This window comes from Centruroides sculpturatus, unplaced genomic scaffold (assembly GCF_000671375.1).
Source record: "Centruroides sculpturatus isolate CEXI.00-Female unplaced genomic scaffold, Cexi_2.0 scaffold41, whole genome shotgun sequence".
Classification (NCBI taxonomy): domain Eukaryota; kingdom Metazoa; phylum Arthropoda; class Arachnida; order Scorpiones; family Buthidae; genus Centruroides; species Centruroides sculpturatus.
This window is the reverse complement of record NW_019384983.1, coordinates 982267-1004856: the sequence shown is the minus strand read 5'-3', so window position 1 is coordinate 1004856 and position 22590 is coordinate 982267. Positions and strand designations below refer to the sequence as shown.

The window sequence follows — 22590 nt, the reverse complement described above, 5'->3', positions numbered from 1 at the left end:
ATATATATAAATATAAAATAACACTAATTTTTTTTATTTTTTTAAAGTTATTTTTAAGTTATTGTTACATTATGTTATGCAAGTTAAGTTTTAGTATCATATCCCTTCTCCCTCTCCTCCGCCACCTGTTTACACCTCCATTGTCGTCTATCCTTAAAGGTAAAGTGCAAATAAAACTACATTTTCTTTATCAATTATTATTCTATTATGGTTATTTATACATTTACTACTACAAAACGCATTTTTCAGTGTTTTTTTTTACTATAATTACTTTTTTTTAATGTACTACTTAGCTTTAATTTGAGTGTGTTTTTCGTGTTGGAACGGATTATTTGGTTTTACATGTAATCCTATGGGGAAAAATGATTCACCTTACAACATTTTCATGATACGATCTCAGTTTCAGAATGGATTAATTTCGTATCCTGAGCACTGTAACACTGTATTGTAACATTGTATATGGCAACCCCTATTGTTTCAACAGCTGCAATTAGTTGGTCTGAGGATGCCCATTCAACAGGGGCAAAAACATCAGCACTTCCCACATTTTTTTCTTCTAGTTATTTGGTTTATTTGTGGCTTTGTATCAAGTTTACCTAGTTTTTGAGTGGTTGTATCTAATATATATTATATTAAAAGTTGTTTTCTTGAATTCGTTCTTAACCACAAAAAATAATAATAATAATAATTATAATAAGTCTTTGATTTTTAAATGAAACCTTTCATGATATGTATTTAAGCTTTTTAAGTTCTAATTAAAAATTTAGTATTGGTTAATGAAAAGATTTATAAAAATACTATATATTAGACACATAATTATTAAGCTAGTAAATTTTATTGCTTATTTAAACTAAAAGAAATAAAGTCTTAATAAATAACAATAGTAAGGAATATAATTTTAAAATGTAATACTCTTTTTTTTATACATATATTTATTACTCACTCCAATTTGGATATGCACTGTAATCACCATCACCACGAAGAAATGGTTCTACTACAATACTAAATTGGGATTCGTTTGAAACATTTGAACTCTGCGCAGATACCCAATGCCCTTTAACATAATTAGTTTGTTTTGCTTCAGCTAATTCACTGATAGCTTTTTCATTAGATTCATTGCTGAAAAATATTTTATAATATTTATGAATACAATTACTGCAGTATAAATTTCTTTAAATATATAAAAATATTAAAATTTTNATAAAAACTTCATCTTCATAATGTTTCTATAATTTCTTCAGAAATAAAAATTCAAATGTTAAGTTTTGTTGAAAATTTTTTGTTTAAAACTGCTGTATTTTGTTTGTCTTAATCTATAAAATGTATTAATTATAAGCATTAATATAATGAATGAACAAAATATGAATATAGTATTAATATACAAACAAGCTAAACAAACACTAGATTTTTATTATAGGGATACAAGCAAGTAAATGAAATTAATGATTTGAAACAATATTTTCAATTAATTGTGGAAATATTTCCATCTATTAATAACAACAGAATTTAGATAATTTTAAAGAAAGTCTGCTTAGAACAAGATTCAAACCTACAATTTTTATAAATTTGAATAAAGATTTATATTCATAAATTCATTTCATTCAATAAATGTAAGAAATGTGAATTTGCTTTATCAGAAATGACCATTTCAAAACTTATGATAACAATATACAAACAATAAGCAAATATTTATTCTGACATCATCACAATGCTGGGCTGCAATTTTTAATCATATTTTTTAATTGATTTAATTTAAAATATATGCTCGTCACCTTCAAATTAGTAGTCTTGCCTCTATATATCATACTTTTTCTTTAGCAATTGAGTCATGCAGGTCATCTGTCTAACTCCTTTCAGGGGAAATTTTTGAATTGAAATAACATGACTTCTAGTTTGCATTGAAAGTTCACATATAGTTTATTGGGCCTTCTGCCCTTAGGCTTTCCATATCTGGTCTCGGCCTTCATCTATCTAACTCCATTGCTGAGATTAATGAAGGATAGATGGACAACAGTGGGATTTTATATCTATAATTTTTTCAAATTGCAGCCCAAAAATTGTTAAGAAATAAATCTTTAAATATTGATTAAGACAAACTAACTTACTGATTGCACAATATATTTGCATAGTTAAATAGATAAGAATTATTATAGTGAATTATTAACATTGATTTTATTCATGAAATTTTATTTAGTTCTAAAAACATGAGAAATTATAAAATTTAACATACAAGATGACTGAAAAGTTATTATGCAGTGACAAATTTGTAATGATATTAAAGTTATACATATACAGTAGTATTGCACAGAAGACCTGTAAGTTGTCAATACTGTATGCAACTGTTACTGAATGGACAACGTACTAGACTCATATGCAATACCATATGTATAATATCATTACAAATTTCTCACTGCATAATAACTTTTCAGATATCCTGTATTTATGAGGTAGAAATCTGATAATTTTTTACTTTTATTAATTTATTTGTAATTGCAATATTACAATTTAAATAATATAATATTCTGAAAATTTCCATTCTAACAAAGTAGATTTCCAACAGAAAAGAGTATTATTCTTATTTCTGTCTGCAAATCAACATGACAGAAAAACAAAGATTTGCATGACAGAAAATTTGCAGGCAGAAAACAATGATACTCTTATTATTATAACAAACAAATATGAAAGTAAGTTATATAAAAATATTTTCTTACCTATCTAAACATATTTAATCATCTAACTTTTCATATAATAATTTTAAAACACATTAATAACAAATAAATGTAAAAAACTGATACTAATTACTCATCTTCAGAATTAATTTTTACAGATACATTTTCAATACAGTTAATTTATATTGGTAATCTAAAATGATGTTCAAAGTATAACTATAAAAACATATCCTCTGAAAATTACTAATCAAAACTCAAAAATAATTGATTTATTGAGTTTATTTTTGCATATTAATATATTGTAGAAGTGATTCCATGTTAAAGTAATAATAATTAGAAAGAAATATACATAAAAATTCCAATTTAACAGTTAACAAATGCTAATATTGGTACAAATTTTTTGTTTAAATATTAAAATTTAATGCAGCTATCTACAATACCTTAACACAATAAATGGAAAATCTACAAATTAATAATTAGTACTAATTGTTTTATTTTGTGAGCTAGAGTGCAGTAGTTTTCAGGAAAATTTTGGGTCCTGAAAATATTCTGCACCCTAGATCAACCATAGAGATTCATACAACTTTGCAAGACCTTCGAAGTGGCTAACACATGTTAACTAACTGCCGTAGATCCCATTAAAATATCATCATCTCATTTTATTTTATTTCATTTACTTTTATTTACTGTTAATAAGTTAATTTCTCATTGTCTTTAATTTTATTTTGTATTCAACTTTCTTAACAGTATTTGGATTCCCATAATAGCATTCACTTTTTGCTTTCCTGAAGATGAGTAAGAACTCAAAAGTACTTGAAAGTTATGTAACTATTGTTCATATACTCCATTAAAGCATATCTCATAGCTTAATAAAAGCTTTAATAATTTTAGGAATACCATTACAGTAGAACCTCGAAAACTCAGCTCTCGATAACCCGGCACTCCGGATAACTCGGCCACACCCTGGCAGGGCAAAAAAATCCTTAGTTAATTCATTTTCATTAGAGACAGCTTTATAAAAGTATAAAAGCTCTCATAAAGTATTTTTCTGAGGTCTGTCTTATCAGGTAAATTNTAATAATTATCAATAAAAATAAAATGTATTCAAAATAATAAATATTAAACTTAGGAAAATATAGTATTCTCTTGTGAAAAATTGCAAATTCTTAAGTATTACAAATCTAAAACCATTATAATTCAAAATCAAAAATAAAAATACTTCTGAAGGCATTAAACAAACAAAATTAATCTGGAGAATAGACAAACGTTGTATTTAAATTCTTTTAAGATGAAGCTATTAAATTAAAAAAAATATTCAAATAATTTGAAAATGAATTAAAAGTACAGGATTCCTATATAACAGGGATGGCCAGCACATAGCACGCGGTCGACCAGTCGACTGCAAAGGTTTTGAAAGTAGCCCGCGAAGCTAAAGTTGAACAATTTGCTTTCACTTAAATTAATGTTTAAAAATCTTAATTCGATAATTTATTCTTACAATAATAGAGTTAACAATTGTCTGTGCAACTTACCCATACTGTTTGTATTTATCCTGATGAACAATGCAAATGAATGTTAACGCATGCGCATATAGAAATCCTAAAATTGTTTGCCCATATTCATAGTCGACCACAGACTATATTTTACCAAAAAAGTAGCCCCTAAGGGATAAAAGTTTGGCCACACCTGCTATATAAGGACTGCCAAGGAAATCCTAGTTAGAGCAAGTGGATGAGCATTTGAAGGAATAAAAGATTATGAACATAAGAAATGTGAGAAAATGTGTTAGAAGAAAAAGTGACAGAAGTGAAAGGAATATGTAGACACAGAAATATGTCTGAAGGAAGCTAACAAATGGATAAGTTTGTGTGTGATTGTAATCATGATATATACAATATATACATTACATATTAATGTATAATGTGTATAATCAGACATACATATAATAAATATATGTCAGATGCCTGATATCCACTTCCATTGAGTTTATATATATAATCATTTAATTATAATAAAATAAATGATCAAAAGTTAACTTAATTCAGATTCTTAATAAAAAAAACTTACTACAAATAATAATTTCACTGATGATCACAGTATATTAGGTTATTAAATTTTTTACTTCAAATTAATACACCAAATTCAAACTTACATAGCCAGATAAAACAAATAAATTTTTAAAAATACATTTTGTAAATAGAAGTTACTTTCATAAATAAAAGAAAAATACGAAAAATATTTGTACTTCAAAAATTCATTTTCATGTAAATTAGTAAAATTTCATCTTCCTACCTAATTAGTAACACAAATAATTATTAAACTTATGCTCATTTAGAGAAAATCCTTTCTTAAAACAAAAGTCCTCATGTATGATGAACATATCCTCTATTGCTCATTCTAGCCATTTATATATATATATACTAGCAGACCCCGCTACACATCATTGTGGCTCAAAATGTATCTATTATAAATGTATAACACTTCCCCTGTGGGGGAATTTTTCGAAAAATTCCTTCTTAGTGTACATTCTCTTCATGTACCCTATTAAAACCACATCTAAAATAGTATAATAGAAGCCAAGTTCTTCACGATAAGCCTTAATCCTGTCCATCTCCCCCAAGTGGGGGGAATTTCAACATGTATATTATATAAAAACACGTGTGTATTCGAATGCAGCATTGTGTCAAAATTTTAAAGGATTTGATAGGAACAAATGAACATTACATTTTTATTTATATAGATAGAGAGAAGATGATCTGCTTTAGTTCATCCTCACAGAAAAGCAAAATTAGGGCGTCATACTCGTAATGCCATCTGTTGGACATAAAAGCCTTAACTTAGATGATATCTTTTAATTTATATGAATGTTTAACAGAATAATATACAGCCTATGTCCACCCTGAAGTTCCATTCTAAATATCGGTGAAAAAATTTTTGAAATCGGATGAGTAGTTTCAGAGATTACAAACATTACCTCTTTATAATATTAGTATAGATAAACTTAAAAGTTATTGTGTTTATATATAGTAATTAATACAATAGACAAACACAAAATTATTTTGTTTGTCTATTATAGTAATTTAAAAACAAATATAAAATAAAAACACTTTTTTTTTATTAATTAATCTTTGACATGTGCAACAGTGTATTCCAAGAACAAGATTAGAATAAAACTGAAGAACTGCTGTTTATTAGATAGATAAAGCGATACATAATATCCACTCAGTTAATAAATTTGATTAAGAACTCTCATGTTTACTATGCTACTAAAATGATTTGGTTTATAAAATTTGTTCTTCTTTAGCTTGGTTATAAATCAATTTATTACAATATATCTAAATGCATTTTTTATTTTGTATTATACAACTATTAAAATTTAATAGGAACCAAATAAGTCACCAAAACAACACATATAGAACAGAAAAATACTATTAAAATATTTAGTAATTGACATGTCAATTACTAAATATTACTAATCAAACTGTTACCTCAGTAATTGATTTAACAAATTTATGCAACCTTAATATACAGAAAGTTTCTCACAAAATTACACATTATATATATATATATATTCCTTATTAATATATCAAGTAATAAAAAATAATGTTTAAAACAAACTATTATGTTTTTGAATTGTTTACGTTAATTTTTAATAAAAAGCGCTTTGGCAAAGTTTTTCAATACAAGATGTAAAAAATAATTTGAGTATGTAGGAGTTCAAATGGATTTTTCTTTTTATGTATTGATAAAATAATGAAATAATAAATTAAATCTATTTTATCAAATTATACAAAATAAAAATCCATTTTTTGATTTTCACTATTTGATTTTTAAAAGTCCGTACTTAGTTATTTAATTAAAAATGAAATTATAAAAAAATTTTTAATTTAAAAAGTATTATTATTAACTAAATGAAAACTGAATCCTTTCTCTCTTGGCATTTTCAAAAATTTTTCTTCTAATAATATCATGCTTTTCGTTACATTCCCTATCTCAAACTTTAATATTAAACTTCATAAATGTTGTTATGATTCATTAGATACATTGCATTGTATAATTTATATGAATATTTTATTTGATATAATTAATAATAATAAAATGTCTTCAAATATGTAATTACAGAAGTTGAAACTTTAATAGGGGGACCTGTACTTATAAGACACCCAAAGGGAAACAGCAAAATACTGGTTATGCAGTATACTTGTGCATATCCTAACTTATCTGTAAAACCATGGTCACACCATGAGATTTCCAGCCACGCAGCTGACTGCAACTGCAACAAGCACAAGTTGTGCACATCTTCTCATGATCACACATTGTTCGCTAGTGTTGCAACTCAGAAACACATGACCCTATAATAAACCAATAAAATACAGTAGCTTGTTTTAGATTTCTTTCATGAGTTTAGCTACATTTAAAACAACACTGTTGTTACCAAACTAAAAACAATCAACATTTTATATCCAGAAATCTAAAAATGGTACTTACAATCAATGCCGAGACTTTCATTTACTGTATCTCACACCATGCCTGTGCTCTTTTATCCTTTCTTCAATAAAACGAATAGTTAAAATCCCACATGCATTCATGAGACTGAATTAGCTTGATTAATCTTGATTCTGTTAAACTATCCATCATCTTGCTTTCACCATTATTTTCTAACTACAGTATTTTCAATGTTGCCACTGTGTGATGTGGCAAATAGACATTTGCTGATTAGATGCGTGTTTGCAATCGGCACGAGTAGAACAAACTTTTTGTTTCTAGTTGCAGTCACGTCGGTTTTTGAAGGGAGTTTACTAGTAACAAAAACAGCTGTCACGGTTGCAGTTGCCTGCACACCTGGAAATTGCATTGTGTGACCACAGCTTAAGTGGAATGATTTTGTCCTGCTTGGTACAGCACCTGAACTGTAGTAACACAAAGAGCAGACAATGTTACAAAGTAGTTGATTCAAATCATGTTGTCAAAACTGGAGCAATGCTGTTGGCTGAAAATTAAAACTGCAAGGTATCAACCCCCAAAAAAATGCCATTAGACTTATGCATGCTTGCAGTAACACACCTTTAGCTGTATTGTATTGTCATATAATACAGCTGAAGATGAGTGGAGGTAGAAGCAATAGTTGAAGATTTTTGAATGTGATATAGCAAGTAGCAATTTGAACTCTGTACAGTTTATGAATCAAATACAAATGTTGGTTTATCTGGGTATTGTATTTCATTTTATTAATCAAACTGCTATTTGCTACACCACTTTCAAAAATCTTCAATTATTGTTTCTATTATGCAACTTAACATTTGTGTATACGATGTTACTCTCTTAAAAACAGTGAGTGGAGGTATTTCAAGAGAGACATCAGAATCATCATCAACCTCCCCAATTATGGACAACTAACAAGGAGAACATTGCTACTTGCAAGTCATATAATATTTAGTACTAACCAGGGCTTTGGAGTGGAGCTGGAGCAGGTGGAGCAACAGATTTTTACTTGGAGCAGGAGCAGAGCCGGAGTAGGGAAATTTGTAGTGCTCCACTGCTCCGATATATATATTTATTTAATATTTGAGACGGTGAGAATGGAAGTGGCATAAGTTGTAATATTACAAATGTTAAGAATATAATAATTGAACTAAAAAAAAAGGTGATCACAAGCACACATGAATTTTACATCCATTCCACATATGTCCCATGTGAAAGGTTTCTCTCTCCAGTCTCCACTTTTCCCTGACCAAACTATTCCTTCCCCTTCATGAACTCCCAGTTCTCTGAATTCTTTACAATCACAGATGTGGAGGGGTGCTAATGAGTAGCAGATTTTAAACTCTGCTTACAAGTGGCTTTAGTCATTAGCACAGAAATTCACCACTAGGAGCAGCACTAATATTCATTTCTTACATTTGATTTTGAGTGTGACAGTCGTTCATTTCTGTTCACAATCAGTTTGTTATAATCGTATATCATAATTCATAATTTGTTTGCAGAGGTAAGATTATTATTATTATTTGGTTATTTTGTATGCATGAATGTTTATATGCGTAATTTTTCAATTAATAACACTTAAATATTTGATTATTTAAGCCATGGCATCAAACCAAAATTTAAAACCATCACCCATGACAGACAGTCGATTTACAGAAGAAGAGCTTAAAGAGATATTTGTATTTGAATACGATAATAGAAAGAAAAAATCAGTTACATGCAAGATGGAACACATTGTAAATGGCGAATCTATACAATGTAACTTCAAGGCAAGTGGAACTAGTGTGTCGAAAAAGTTCAATCTTTGGCGGCATGTGAAGTGTAATCATCCTGAAATTTACAAAGGGTTAGTTAAAAATAAGGATCAACAAGATGAAGTCACTGCAAGAAGAAAGCATAATCATGACAATCTTACCATTGCACTTTCATGTCATAAGAAATAAAGAACTGATCAACCAAAAATTGATATATATTTTACATCATCAAAGATTACAATCACTATGGATAGCAATACTTTCCACAAGGGACTTGTTGAGATGGTTTGTATGGATAGCAATACTTTCCGCAAGGGACTTGTTGAGAAGGTGAATGTAGTGAGTGGTGAGTATGACACCACTCACTACATTCACCTTAAATAACAAAGGATTCCAAAAGATTGCTGGCGAAATGGCTCAGAAGCTTAATGTTTCAATAGGACATGATGTTGTTCATCATCATCATGTGCATATAGTAATAAGCACAGCAGAGTCTGCGCACATCAATCTAAGACAAACTTTAAAAGGACAATTATCCTATTTAAAGCTAGATGCTGCGACATGTGGAAATAGAAATTTTCTTGCCATCAATGTACAATTTTGGAATGAAAAAAAACAAGAAAACAAATAAAAACATTGGATATTGTCGATACTGAAGGAAGACATAACTCTTTATATGTGAAAAATCAAATTAAAGAAACTGAACAAATTTGAAATTGATGAAAAACAAGTACTAAGTATTTGTGTAGATAACGCAGCAAACATGACATGTGCTGTAAATAAACTTGGCGATTATGAAAATATTTTCCAGGATAAAGATGAAAAAACTGAAGACATCGAAAAAATGAATGTAGACATTTTGCCACAGTGGATTAAAAATCCTTCCCTAATATTGCCAGCGTGGACTAATGATAATACGAAAATTCATCTAATGAGGTGTGGGATTCACACTCTTCAACTGGCCATTTGGGATGGATTAAAGAATGAATGAATAACAAAAATATTAGGGAAAATTCGACAGGTTGTGGTAAAATTACGAACCCCAACAATTCATAATGTTTTGCTGAAAATGTATGGTAAAACTCAATTCCTAGATACAGTAACAAGATGGGGTTCTACATATGCCATGCTTGATCATCATCTTTTTTTTCAAAGACTACTGCAACCAAGTAGCTGCTGCTGGGACAAAAGACCTAGAACTTAGCAAAGCAGAATGGGACAAAGTAAAACATATCAGAGCTGTTTTAGAAAAACCAAATATTTCAACAATTGCCCTTCAAGCTGCCAATCTTACTCTGGGGATGTTTATGAAAGAGTGGTGTAAACTAGAAAAATGTATGGAAGAATTTGGAGGATATGTTGCGTTAGGAATTCTGTCTTCCATGAAAAAGTGGAAAGAAAAACTTATTCAAAACAAACATTTTCTTGCCGGAGTGTATGTTGATTCTAGGTATAGAATCTTATTAAGTGCGGCAGAAAAACTAAAAGCAAGAGAAGGTCTTTCAGACATCCAACGGCAAATCAAAAGGCAAACACTAATTGATTTGGCTAAAAAGCCAGCAATTGTTGAGCTGTCGCAGCCAACCTGTGATATGATAAATATAGATTCGGAAGATGATTTTGAAAAAGAATTGGATAGAAGAGAAAACAGTCGTCAAATTTCCACTATACATAATAAAGAAGACAACGAAATAGACAAACATGTTGATAAAGACTGCAATGCAATAGAGGATCTGGGGAGATTAAAGGCAAATGTATTCGAAGCCATTGACCATTATCCGGAGCACATCAGAAAAGCATGTAGAGTTGCTTCAAGCATGCCAACTTCTCAAGCAAGTGTTAAGCGTCTATTTTCCGGATTAAGATTGCAGATTGCTTTTAAGTGATAATAGGCAGTCAATGAAAGACAATTTGCTGTCTGCCATTTTATTTATTAAAATCAATGAGGTTGTATGTTAATTTTTTTAATAATAAATTAGTTGTAAATAAACAAGTTTTTTTATAAGTACAGTACTTATATACCAAAGAAAAAAATTAGTGTAATTCCTGTAAGAATATTTTAACCGGAGCATGGAGCAGAGCTGGAGCAAATACTTTGATACCGAAGCAGAGCTGGAGCGGAGCAACTCCAAAGCCCTGGTACTAACATTTATTAGATAATTAAACATATGCTATTTACCTCCCTAGGAGGATATTTCTCTATGGTTGCTATTTGTTTTTTCATAAGAAAGTAAATCATGGACTATTTGATGAGTGGAGTGAAGATGTAAAGCTGATTATCAGTGATGTCATTGCATTTTGACAAAACATGCTGGAATCCTTGAGCCATGCTTTTGCTTTCAAGTACTATGTTTTTTCTTTGAGTCACTAAATTGCTTTGCCTTGTTTGTTTTCAATTAATATAATTTTTAGAAACAAACTGTAACAAATACATGTGTAATAAAACTCTGCCAACTTGAATTTTGTAACTGAATTTATTTCAATTAAAAACTATGTATAAATGTGGATTTTTAAAATTCTATACTGTTTACTTATTTTCTTTAAAAGCTGTTTTCTAGTAATTTTAGACAGCAAAACAAGTACAGTAATACCTCAACTTACGCTACCCCAACTTATACGATTTTCAAATCTCGTTGATTTGTCTTTTGTTTGAGCGCCACGCAACTCTTGATTGCTAACTCCCCCCCACACTATTGTTCAGTTTACATGTTCGGATGTGTCGCGCAGAATTGATACACAGCTACAATTTATTTTGTGTTATTTATTTCTGTGTTTGTTATATCTATGGAGACTTGAGAGACCTCTACTATGTCATCCAAATGAAGTAGAACTGATTCTTCTGCATCAAACAAGAAAAGAAAAACTTTATCTTTGGAATGTAAAGTTAACATTATTAAAGACTTTGATACAAAAATGAAAATTTGCAAATTGGCAAAGAAATTTGATCTACCAGAATTGATGGTCAGAACAATTACAAAAGGTAAAGAAAAAATTCTCGAAGCTGTGAAAAATGTTCAATCTTTAAATTCAAACATCACTCGTAAATGTCACGGTATTATCACTGAGATGGAAACAATGTTAAAATTATGGTGTGATAATCAAGTAAATGTGAAAAATGGTATACAGTAATAATATAATTTGTTATACATATGTATTATCTAAGATTTTATTAAACATTTTTTTCTAAATTATTGTTTTCTTTAGTCTCCAGCCTCAATTAAAAATTATTTGTATATATTTATATGTGAAATTATACCCCGACTTACGCGGTTATTGCTCAGTCCCACCTATCGCATAATTTTGGGGTATTACTGTACTGCAACACATCTCGAAAACAAACTAGAAATCATTGAGGCTACAGCTAAAAAACCACATCACATGTCTTCTCTTAAATGCATTAAAGACAATTCCATCCATTCCACCCACATCAATTAAATTGGAAAGGCCATTCTCAGTAGCAGGACTTTTCATTACTAAAATAAGAACCATATTGAGTGATCAGAGTATTGACCATCTTTGCTTTTTAAATTCTTATGGTAAAAATTTACAATAATATTTTGTACTATGTTTTATTTAAAAAATGAAAATTACCTTCTAAGTTAAAAATTTGATCTAATTTTATTTATTCTCTTTAAATTTTCAACTCAAGTCAAAGGCATTTTTTTGCTGTTGTTGTTGTTGTTAGTAGTTTTCAACAAACTTTAATAATTTTTTTTCTATTTGTGAAAATTTCCATGTAATTCAAAGGTAATTTTTAATATGTATTCACACAGCATTATTATTATTATTATTTGGGAGGTTGCAGGACGTATGAAATTACTTCAAAAAAATAAATAAATAAAAATAATTACAGTGGGTAATCGGTTAACAAACATAATCCGTTCCAAGACTTTGTTCGCTGTCCGAATTGTTCGTTAACTGATTATCAATTTACCATAGGTTTGTATGGGAATTTGATTAATTCATTCTGGAGACCCCCCAAAATAAAAAATATATACTTTCTTACTACNATGGTACTTTTTTGGACCATGTTATATGAGGGATACCTGTATATATAATTTTTGCTTTTACAAGTTTAAATTAATGTTTTAAGACATATTTTATGATATAAAGCAAGTTTGAAGAATAAAAATACATTACAAAAATAAACGACTTCCAACAACTTAACACTGCGTTGAATAATAACAATTCACGAAAAACCTTTTTACGAGTGTTATGTCACTAGTAAATTCCACAAGTACTTTCGACCTCCACCGAGGTCTGCTTCAGGTGGTGACTGGCCGTGTTTCGACCCGACCGTCGTAACGATGTTGCCAACGATGTAAATAATTAAATGTGTGCGTCGGGTTTCACCCCTCCGACTGACACTGTTCGAATTCCTCAAACAAGTACTTCCACGCCTGTGCAAGCGTTTCCCCATCCTTGTAGTTGATGCAGTTGCCCCCCCCTGATAGCTTTATGAATCTCCCAGGCCTCCAGGTGACGGATGTGATCCGCGCGGAACGCTTGTCTGATAAGTCTGGTGTTCCAAAAGTTTGCCCTTATTTCAGGGTCGGTGACATAGGTCGATAAGGCGGTGGTGTGTCTTTTATGTTTAATATCAGCTTGGTGTTCACGTATTCGTTTCTGTGTTGACCGGATGGTGGAGCCAATATAAACTAAGTCCCTATTGAATCTGTCGTCCCTGATGGGAATGGAGTAAACACCTGGGGCTCTGGTGAGATCCATCGCGTCCTTGGCATTGCTTTTCTCTCTTCTTCAGGATTTTCAGAATTAATAGCATTGTAATTGTAAAGAGCCCCAAGCCTATTAACCTCAACCTGGTTTGTATGCCATTCTAAGACTGTTGATCTGACATCCCCCACTTCTTCAAAAGATCTTTAATTAATAGCAGATATCGGCATTAATCCTCCTTTTCATAATAAAACATATCTCGCCGAGTTTCTTGGTGTTCTTCATTCAAGAGTTCTTGGCATTCTTCTGTCATCAGATCCATTTCAGGTTCCATTATGAGCTCTTCAATGTTCTTTATTTCTCAGATGTGATATTTGTTACTCCTTTAGCTGCCTGAGTTTCCTTAATTATACTGTATCTTTCTTACATAAAATTGAACTGTGCCCTACTATAGATTTGTTCAAGCCATACTGCCCAGCAACATCAGACATCTGCCCATATTTGTTATTATACTCTCACCTTTCGAAAATAAAAACCGACGCAAAACTGAATGAGTGCCTGCCTGACAGTCTCACGAATACTATAAAAGAATTGTATGTCAGAAAAATAAAAGGCTGGAATTACAAGGGGGTATTTCAAAGTTCAAGGAATATTATCTGATCAGTATATATCAGGTTGAGCGTCGATGTTGACGTCTCCCACGCTCCAAAAAGTTACCTGAAGACAAAGGAAAACCAATCAGTATTTGCTATTTCCGTCGCTTCTTTTTATGTTTGTTCAGTGAAGTGTTTGTTATACGATCACGTGTTTGTTGTCCAATCATAAAAATCTTTTGCAAAAGTGTTTGTTATCTGATTTGTTCGTTAACCGATCACCCATTGTATATCATTCGATTTCAAGATTTATTTCATATCTTAAAAATAATTAAGTATATCTTGGAATTTCAGGAAACAAATCACTTTGTCTCAAAATCCCAGGACAAGCAAAGGACCAGTAAATGGGAAACCCTAGTGCTGTCTCACACATCAAGCCTTGTATACAAATTTTTTACCAAACACACAATGAATGTAATCAACCAAGCACTGCTTCATAAGATATGGCCCTCTGTGACTTTTCCTCTTCCACAAACTCAAATTACCACTTCATGGAAAATGCTTTGAGTCAATTGAAGAAATAAAACAAAATTTGCAGAGGGAGCTGCAGGCCATACCAGAAAGTGCTTATAAGAAGTATTTTGATGGCTGGATTTATTCATTGGCAGATGTTTATTGCATCAAATAGGGTCTATTTTGAAGGGTAACAAAATAAATTTGGATGATTAAAGCAATTATTTGTATTTTATTTAACAATTCCCAGTATTTATTTGACAGAATATAAATCAATTTATTCCTTTAAATATTAATAAACCAAAAAGTTATATATAAATAAATAATTATTATTCTACTAAAACTCTGTAAAAAATGTCAGCAAATTTTAAAATTTTATTTATAATATATAATTAACATACCATAGCANTGTCAGAAAAATAAAAGGCTGGAATTACAAGGGGGTATTTCAAAGTTCAAGGAATATTATCTGATCAGTATATATCAGGTTGAGCGTCGATGTTGACGTCTCCCACGCTCCAAAAAGTTACCTGAAGACAAAGGAAAACCAATCAGTATTTGCTATTTCCGTCGCTTCTTTTTATGTTTGTTCAGTGAAGTGTTTGTTATACGATCACGTGTTTGTTGTCCAATCATAAAAATCTTTTGCAAAAGTGTTTGTTATCTGATTTGTTCGTTAACCGATCACCCATTGTATATCATTCGATTTCAAGATTTATTTCATATCTTAAAAATAATTAAGTATATCTTGGAATTTCAGGAAACAAATCACTTTGTCTCAAAATCCCAGGACAAGCAAAGGACCAGTAAATGGGAAACCCTAGTGCTGTCTCACACATCAAGCCTTGTATACAAATTTTTTACCAAACACACAATGAATGTAATCAACCAAGCACTGCTTCATAAGATATGGCCCTCTGTGACTTTTCCTCTTCCACAAACTCAAATTACCACTTCATGGAAAATGCTTTGAGTCAATTGAAGAAATAAAACAAAATTTGCAGAGGGAGCTGCAGGCCATACCAGAAAGTGCTTATAAGAAGTATTTTGATGGCTGGATTTATTCATTGGCAGATGTTTATTGCATCAAATAGGGTCTATTTTGAAGGGTAACAAAATAAATTTGGATGATTAAAGCAATTATTTGTATTTTATTTAACAATTCCCAGTATTTATTTGACAGAATATAAATCAATTTATTCCTTTAAATATTAATAAACCAAAAAGTTATATATAAATAAACAATTATTATTCTACTAAAACTCTGTAAAAAATGTCAGCAAATTTTAAAATTTTATTTATAATATATAATTAACATACCATAGCATTACTTTGCATTCAGTTTGGTCATAACCAAACAAAACACAAACTGTCTGAATATTTAAAATTCTGAAAACTTTTCATAAAAATGTATTAAAGAAAATACAATATGAAATTTAATACAATATAATACATATTTAAATATTCAGATAGAATCAAATTTGATATTCAAATGTAAAATACAGTAAAATCTGCAAAAGCCAAAACCTGAGTAAGGTGGAAAACTTTCAGAGGTGGAAGGTTCAAATATTTTTAAGAAAAATAATTAAATTAATCTAACATATGTTCTCTGAAAACTGGAACCTATGAGACATGAACGGAATGAAAGAAATTGGACTATTGCCACCCAAATACAGGAAAGTGTAGATGCAAAAGCCAAAAACCTGTGTTATTAATTTTATTGTAATACAAAAATAAAGAATATATATATGAATATAATAGATGGGGTTAAACTAGCATTTCGCGGTTCTCAAGAGAGAGAGTTTACAGTGGTTCGCATGGTGATAAATACCTGGAGTAGAGGATGTCCACGATGGTTGAATTGGATGTTGTTAAAGTGGTGAGTGTCTCTCTTTTTTGTTGCTTGTCGAGAAAGGTTATCCAAGAAGTTGTCTTTATGGAACAATGTTTGGCACTATCCAAGGTAAGTAAGTGATATCCTGATGGTCACTGACAGTTAAGAGGTTGGAGGACTTTTGTAATGATAACACTCCTTGAAGACCGGGCGACGACTGCCTCAATTTTTCAGTTCCTTGTTATCTTCAACTGATGAACTTAAGACAATAGGTCGGAAGGTTATGAGAAAGTGTCACTTTCGCTGCTGAGAACTCACCGAATGATTAGCTCCCAGGTGTGAAAGTTGACAATTATCCGAAAAATGATATTGTTAGGAAGTTATGTTATAAATGTTTACGTGCTTAGTAAACAGATTACATAGTGCTGAGTTTCATTTCGTTTGGTTAGTTGTGGCAACGCAACACTTGGGCAATCTGCCTAGGGAGAATGCCTTCCGGGAGGTCTTTTTAAGGGAAACTGGCCCCTATGTAAGTGTTACATATGTGGAGAAAACCCGGAAAACTCCACGTGGTCAGCCTGTCCAAGCGAGGCGCAAACCCATGACCGAACTCCCAGTGTTCAGGGAACGAAGACCGCTTGACCACTGGTGGACCTGTGTAGTGCTGAGTCTCACATCCTGAAAAAGTTGCTGAAAATTATAAGTGTAAAGAAGGAAAGAAAGAGGAAAGCTATACTAATAAATAAAATAGAATTAACTGAATTTAATTTTTATGACATCAATGAAGGGGAAAAAAGAAAAGAAAAAAAATCCCACTTGGATACTAACCATGCCTATGTTTTGTCTAAAGCCCTGGTCACCAGGCAACTGCAACTGCAATGGCTGTTCCCATTAACTAGTAAACCCCTTTGAAAACTGGCGCGACTGCAACCATGACTAGAAACAAAAAGTTTGTTCTACTCACACTGATTGCAAACATACATCCAATCAGCAAATACCTTTGTGCTACGTCATACGGTGACAACATTGAAAATAGTTCATCCTCATGGCAGATAGTTAGAGGATTTATACTTTTACAGAATTGAGAGTGATTGAGCTTATTCGTGTTCACAAATACCTGTGGGATTTTAATTCTTTGTTTTATCAAAGATTTTATCTTTTTTGTGTATTCTCGCCAGCTTTATCAAAATAATTGCCTTTTTTTCTTTTATTCATTCCAGAAAAGGAACTGCTTACCATTTTAATAAGAAAAGTGGCTAAAATTCCACAAATACTATGAAATAGAATGTAAAATGTCAGTAAATTCATGAAAGTAGTCAAAAACAAGCTACGGTAATTTTATTGGTTTATTATAGGTATTTCCTAGTTGCAACGTCAATGAACAATATGTGACCACGAGAAAACACGCACGACTCGTGCTTGTTGCAGTTGCAGCCACCTGCGCAGCTGGAAATCACAGTGTGACCAGAGCTTAAGGTGTATGTAGCATTTTCATTTACTATTAAAAGCTTATTTCCTAATATGTGATTACTGTTCTAGAAACCTGAGTGGGAAGTTAGATTTACCATCCAAAATTAAGACTGATTTATCCCATTATATTTCCATTTTTCTGTCTGAGGACCATTATACAAAAGTTTGTTCTGATTGGGGCCCATTGACAATAGATTGTTTTATAAAAAACTGAATTTTGCCCAAATTATGTGTAGCTACTCCTTAATCCCCGTCCTGGGTTCAAGGTAAGCTGAACTCTATTCTAATGTCTTGTTGGCAGACAGAGTGGGATGGGAGCCTTACAGGACATCTCACCCAAAACTTTATCCCCAGCATCTCTCGCAAGATCAGCAACCATCATTTTATCACCAATCATGTCATGACCCAAATACTAACAGCACACGGCTACTTCAGAGCCTACCTCTATAGGTTCTTTAGGAAGGAAAATGGTTTGTGCCACTATGATACTAATGAGAACAAAGATCCAATGCATCTAATTTTCATCTGCCTGGTTCATTCACGCCACCATGCAAACCTTCGTAAGGCTATTGTGGAACAAGGGTATCTTTGGCCCTGTGAACTATACATCTTTATAGAGGACCAGATCATCTATCAAAAATTCAAGACCAATGAGACATCTGAAATTAATAGACTGTATCACTACGAGTCCAAGTGGCACCTAATGGACAGCTTGTCTCCTGGGTCAACAGGGACCACCCAAAAGGGGACTCCTTATTGCTTTTTCTCAGTGCCACCCCTTCTTTTGCTAACTTTTATCAAGGTTGCCTCATCTGTCCTACTCCTCAAAGTATTACTCTATGGGCCTACTTCTTCCCTGTAAATATAAATTGTTCTGCGCACATAAACTATTGTTCATCCTTATCTTATCCAACAGTCCCCCTTGCGGCTCATGTCCTCACCCTTCCACTTTCAAACCTCCAACTATCCCACATTTCCAACTTTTCCCTCAAATAACTCGCCCTCCTTCCTTCACCCATCTTTCTTATCTTTTAAGGCTACACCTTTTATAGCCTTTCTTCTTTCACATGTGTGTGTGTGTAATGAAATATATTTTTACAATATATGCAGACATCTCTAATAAATGATAAACACATGTAAATCATTAAAAAAAACTTTTATCACAAAATCTCAAAAAAAAGCAAGAAGAAACATTTTCATGGCATTTGCTTAGGCAATAGAAAGTAATACTGAAGTGGTAGTACACAAGATTACATCCTGTTGATGGCAGAAAATCTGACATACAAAGAAAAATAAAATAGTCCTGTCAAGTTCTGGCTTTCACAGGTTTTATGGTATAATTTACCATTTGATTAAATAATGTCACACAATGCAATTTTAATTTTATTAAATTTAATAATACATACTGATGTAATGACCAGTAACTAATTATTCATACAACAGAACTAACTTTGGAATGTAAAGNACCAATAAAATACATAAATATAGTTTTATAATTAGAATTAAGTATCAATATATATAAAAAAGAGGACAATGATGAAAAACAAAATAAAATACTTCTAAAATTTAATCTCTACACTGTAAATTAATAATATGAATTATTATTTTGAAGTCTAAAGTTTTATATCCTAATTCAAATTATTTTCAATATATAGCATTGAAATAGACTGATATGCATTTCATTCTATGATTCATTATGTCATACACCCAAACTTTATTTTTATCATCATATTCAATTAAAGCATTACACAATGTATTAGTATTTTAAAAATTTTAATATAATAAAATTTATTCACTATATTAAATACTAATATAGTTTTATTACTACGAATAATAAGATTGAATAAATTTGTGTTATCACCAAAAAAAACAATACAATCAGCACATGTTTAATAATTATTAAAATGAATAATCCATTTAATATAAGATTAATATTAATTATAACAAATCAAAAATTGTACATTCATTAATGATGATATTCCTTTATAAATTTTTTATTACATCCCAAAATAATAACAATCTGTATATGTATAAAATAGCAATTATAAGAAACTCTACTAGATCCAAACCTACAAATCTGAAAGTAGTTATATTATTATATAATATTTGATTGTTGTTTATTTAAAATATAAAAAATATCATATACAGAGTATCCACTTAAACATCTAGCCAGAGACAAAATATCTTTCCAGCATTGATTAGGTTAGGTTAGGTGGTGGATTGCAGTGGACACAAACTAGATATTACATTGCTATGACATGCATCCATTCTGCTGCTATCTGCAACCAGCACAACATGAGAGAATGCTACACAGCAATTTGAGTGGTGTAATATGATGTTAAAGTTACAACTTGATAACCTACAACTCCTTCAGCACATTTTATGGAATAAAAGGCACTTCTCAGTGTATAGCCATTACAATGTGCACCATTAGGCAAAGCATGCTCCATAATACACATGATATACATAACAATAAGTATTGATATATCTTATCTTAAATGTCTGGTTGTAATTTGGATGAGCAGCTTCTAGGTCCTATATTCATTGATAGAACTTTGAACTGTGTTCAATAACTGAATGTTCAATAACTGAATATCCTAAACACAATGATGGCTGATTGGCTTGATGACTTATCATTGGCAGGTTTGGTACTAGCACATTATGAAACTTCATTCCTAGACAGAAAAGAATCAGTGGAGAGCAGAGCAATTTAAAAACAGTTGTTTTGAAGATGTTCTCAAACAAATTAAAGCTTACTTTTTGTAAAAATTTCAGCTATGCTGTCTTTATCCTTTACAGTCAGAGATTATTTGTATATTATGTTAAGTCCTCTTAAATTGATTCTCTTTGGTTATTTTTGCAGTGGAACAAGCATGCACCAGATACATATACACTCATCCAATGCTGGAAAAAATCTCCTTTGCTTTGATAGATGTTTAAGTGGACCCCCTGTATAATATAATGTTAAAACTAAATTTACACAAAATTTTACTTAGTATTCATTTTTATTATTCTAACATATCTGAATTACAGTAATAATAAACCAATAATTTATGATTTGTTTATAAATTATTTATCATACTTGTCTACATTTCGTTTTTAAAAACTATTACATGAGATTATATACATATATTGAAAATTTTAGATTAATTCATAAATTACATATTAAAATTTACCTTTGTTAACTTTTTCTGAAGCAGACTTTATAGCTAATCTGAGTAACTTAGTTTTTTGTGTGTAATGATTAATTTCTGTTTGCTGAAATCATAAATAAAATTAAAAATTTTAATGTATTCAAAAAAATTCTTGTAAAATAATATTTTAATTAGAATTAAATTTTAGACCATTTTTGCAGTAATTAAAATAAATATTTATATACGATATAATTATTTATAAAGATCTAAAAACAATGAAAAAGTATTTTCACTTTTGCATCTAAAACCAGATCTAGAACTAAATTCCCAAAACTCCCTTAGAACAAGACAAGCACTGAAAATAAACATAAATGCATTGTAATTGGAAATAGTCATATTAGCTAAGCACCTTAAAGCAAGTTATACTTTCTACTTATTATTGCTGTTTTGTAAATGTAAAATAATTGTAAAATTATTAATTGTACAGATAATTGTAAAATAACCAGATATATAACATTTATAACTTCACCTTATCCAACACTGGAATATAATCAATTACATACCTCGAAGCCTGTTACCGGTGTGTAATTAACCTAANAGAGGACCAGATCATCTATCAAAAATTCAAGACCAATGAGACATCTGAAATTAATAGACTGTATCACTACGAGTCCAAGTGGCACCTAATGGACAGCTTGTCTCCTGGGTCAACAGGGACCACCCAAAAGGGGACTCCTTATTGCTTTTTCTCAGTGCCACCCCTTCTTTTGCTAACTTTTATCAAGGTTGCCTCATCTGTCCTACTCCTCAAAGTATTACTCTATGGGCCTACTTCTTCCCTGTAAATATAAATTGTTCTGCGCACATAAACTATTGTTCATCCTTATCTTATCCAACAGTCCCCCTTGCGGCTCATGTCCTCACCCTTCCACTTTCAAACCTCCAACTATCCCACATTTCCAACTTTTCCCTCAAATAACTCGCCCTCCTTCCTTCACCCATCTTTCTTATCTTTTAAGGCTACACCTTTTATAGCCTTTCTTCTTTCACATGTGTGTGTGTGTAATGAAATATATTTTTACAATATATGCAGACATCTCTAATAAATGATAAACACATGTAAATCATTAAAAAAAACTTTTATCACAAAATCTCAAAAAAAGCAAGAAGAAACATTTTCATGGCATTTGCTTAGGCAATAGAAAGTAATACTGAAGTGGTAGTACACAAGATTACATCCTGTTGATGGCAGAAAATCTGACATACAAAGAAAAATAAAATAGTCCTGTCAAGTTCTGGCTTTCACAGGTTTTATGGTATAATTTACCATTTGATTAAATAATGTCACACAATGCAATTTTAATTTTATTAAATTTAATAATACATACTGATGTAATGACCAGTAACTAATTATTCATACAACAGAACTAATATATATAATTATGAATATTATTTATATAAATCATA

At 30.8% G+C, this 22590-nt stretch overlaps 1 protein-coding gene across 1 annotated transcript in view; it reads right to left on the bottom strand.

Moving 5' to 3' along the window:
* The window catches only part of LOC111632835 (beclin 1-associated autophagy-related key regulator-like), an 80773-nt gene that overhangs the window by 35527 nt on the left and 22656 nt on the right, over positions 1 to 22590 (bottom strand). The window contains exon 2 of the mRNA XM_023377364.1: positions 944 to 1119. Coding sequence (XP_023233132.1) covers positions 944 to 1119 — 176 coding nt within the window. The remainder of the gene's footprint in view (positions 1 to 943; positions 1120 to 22590) is intronic.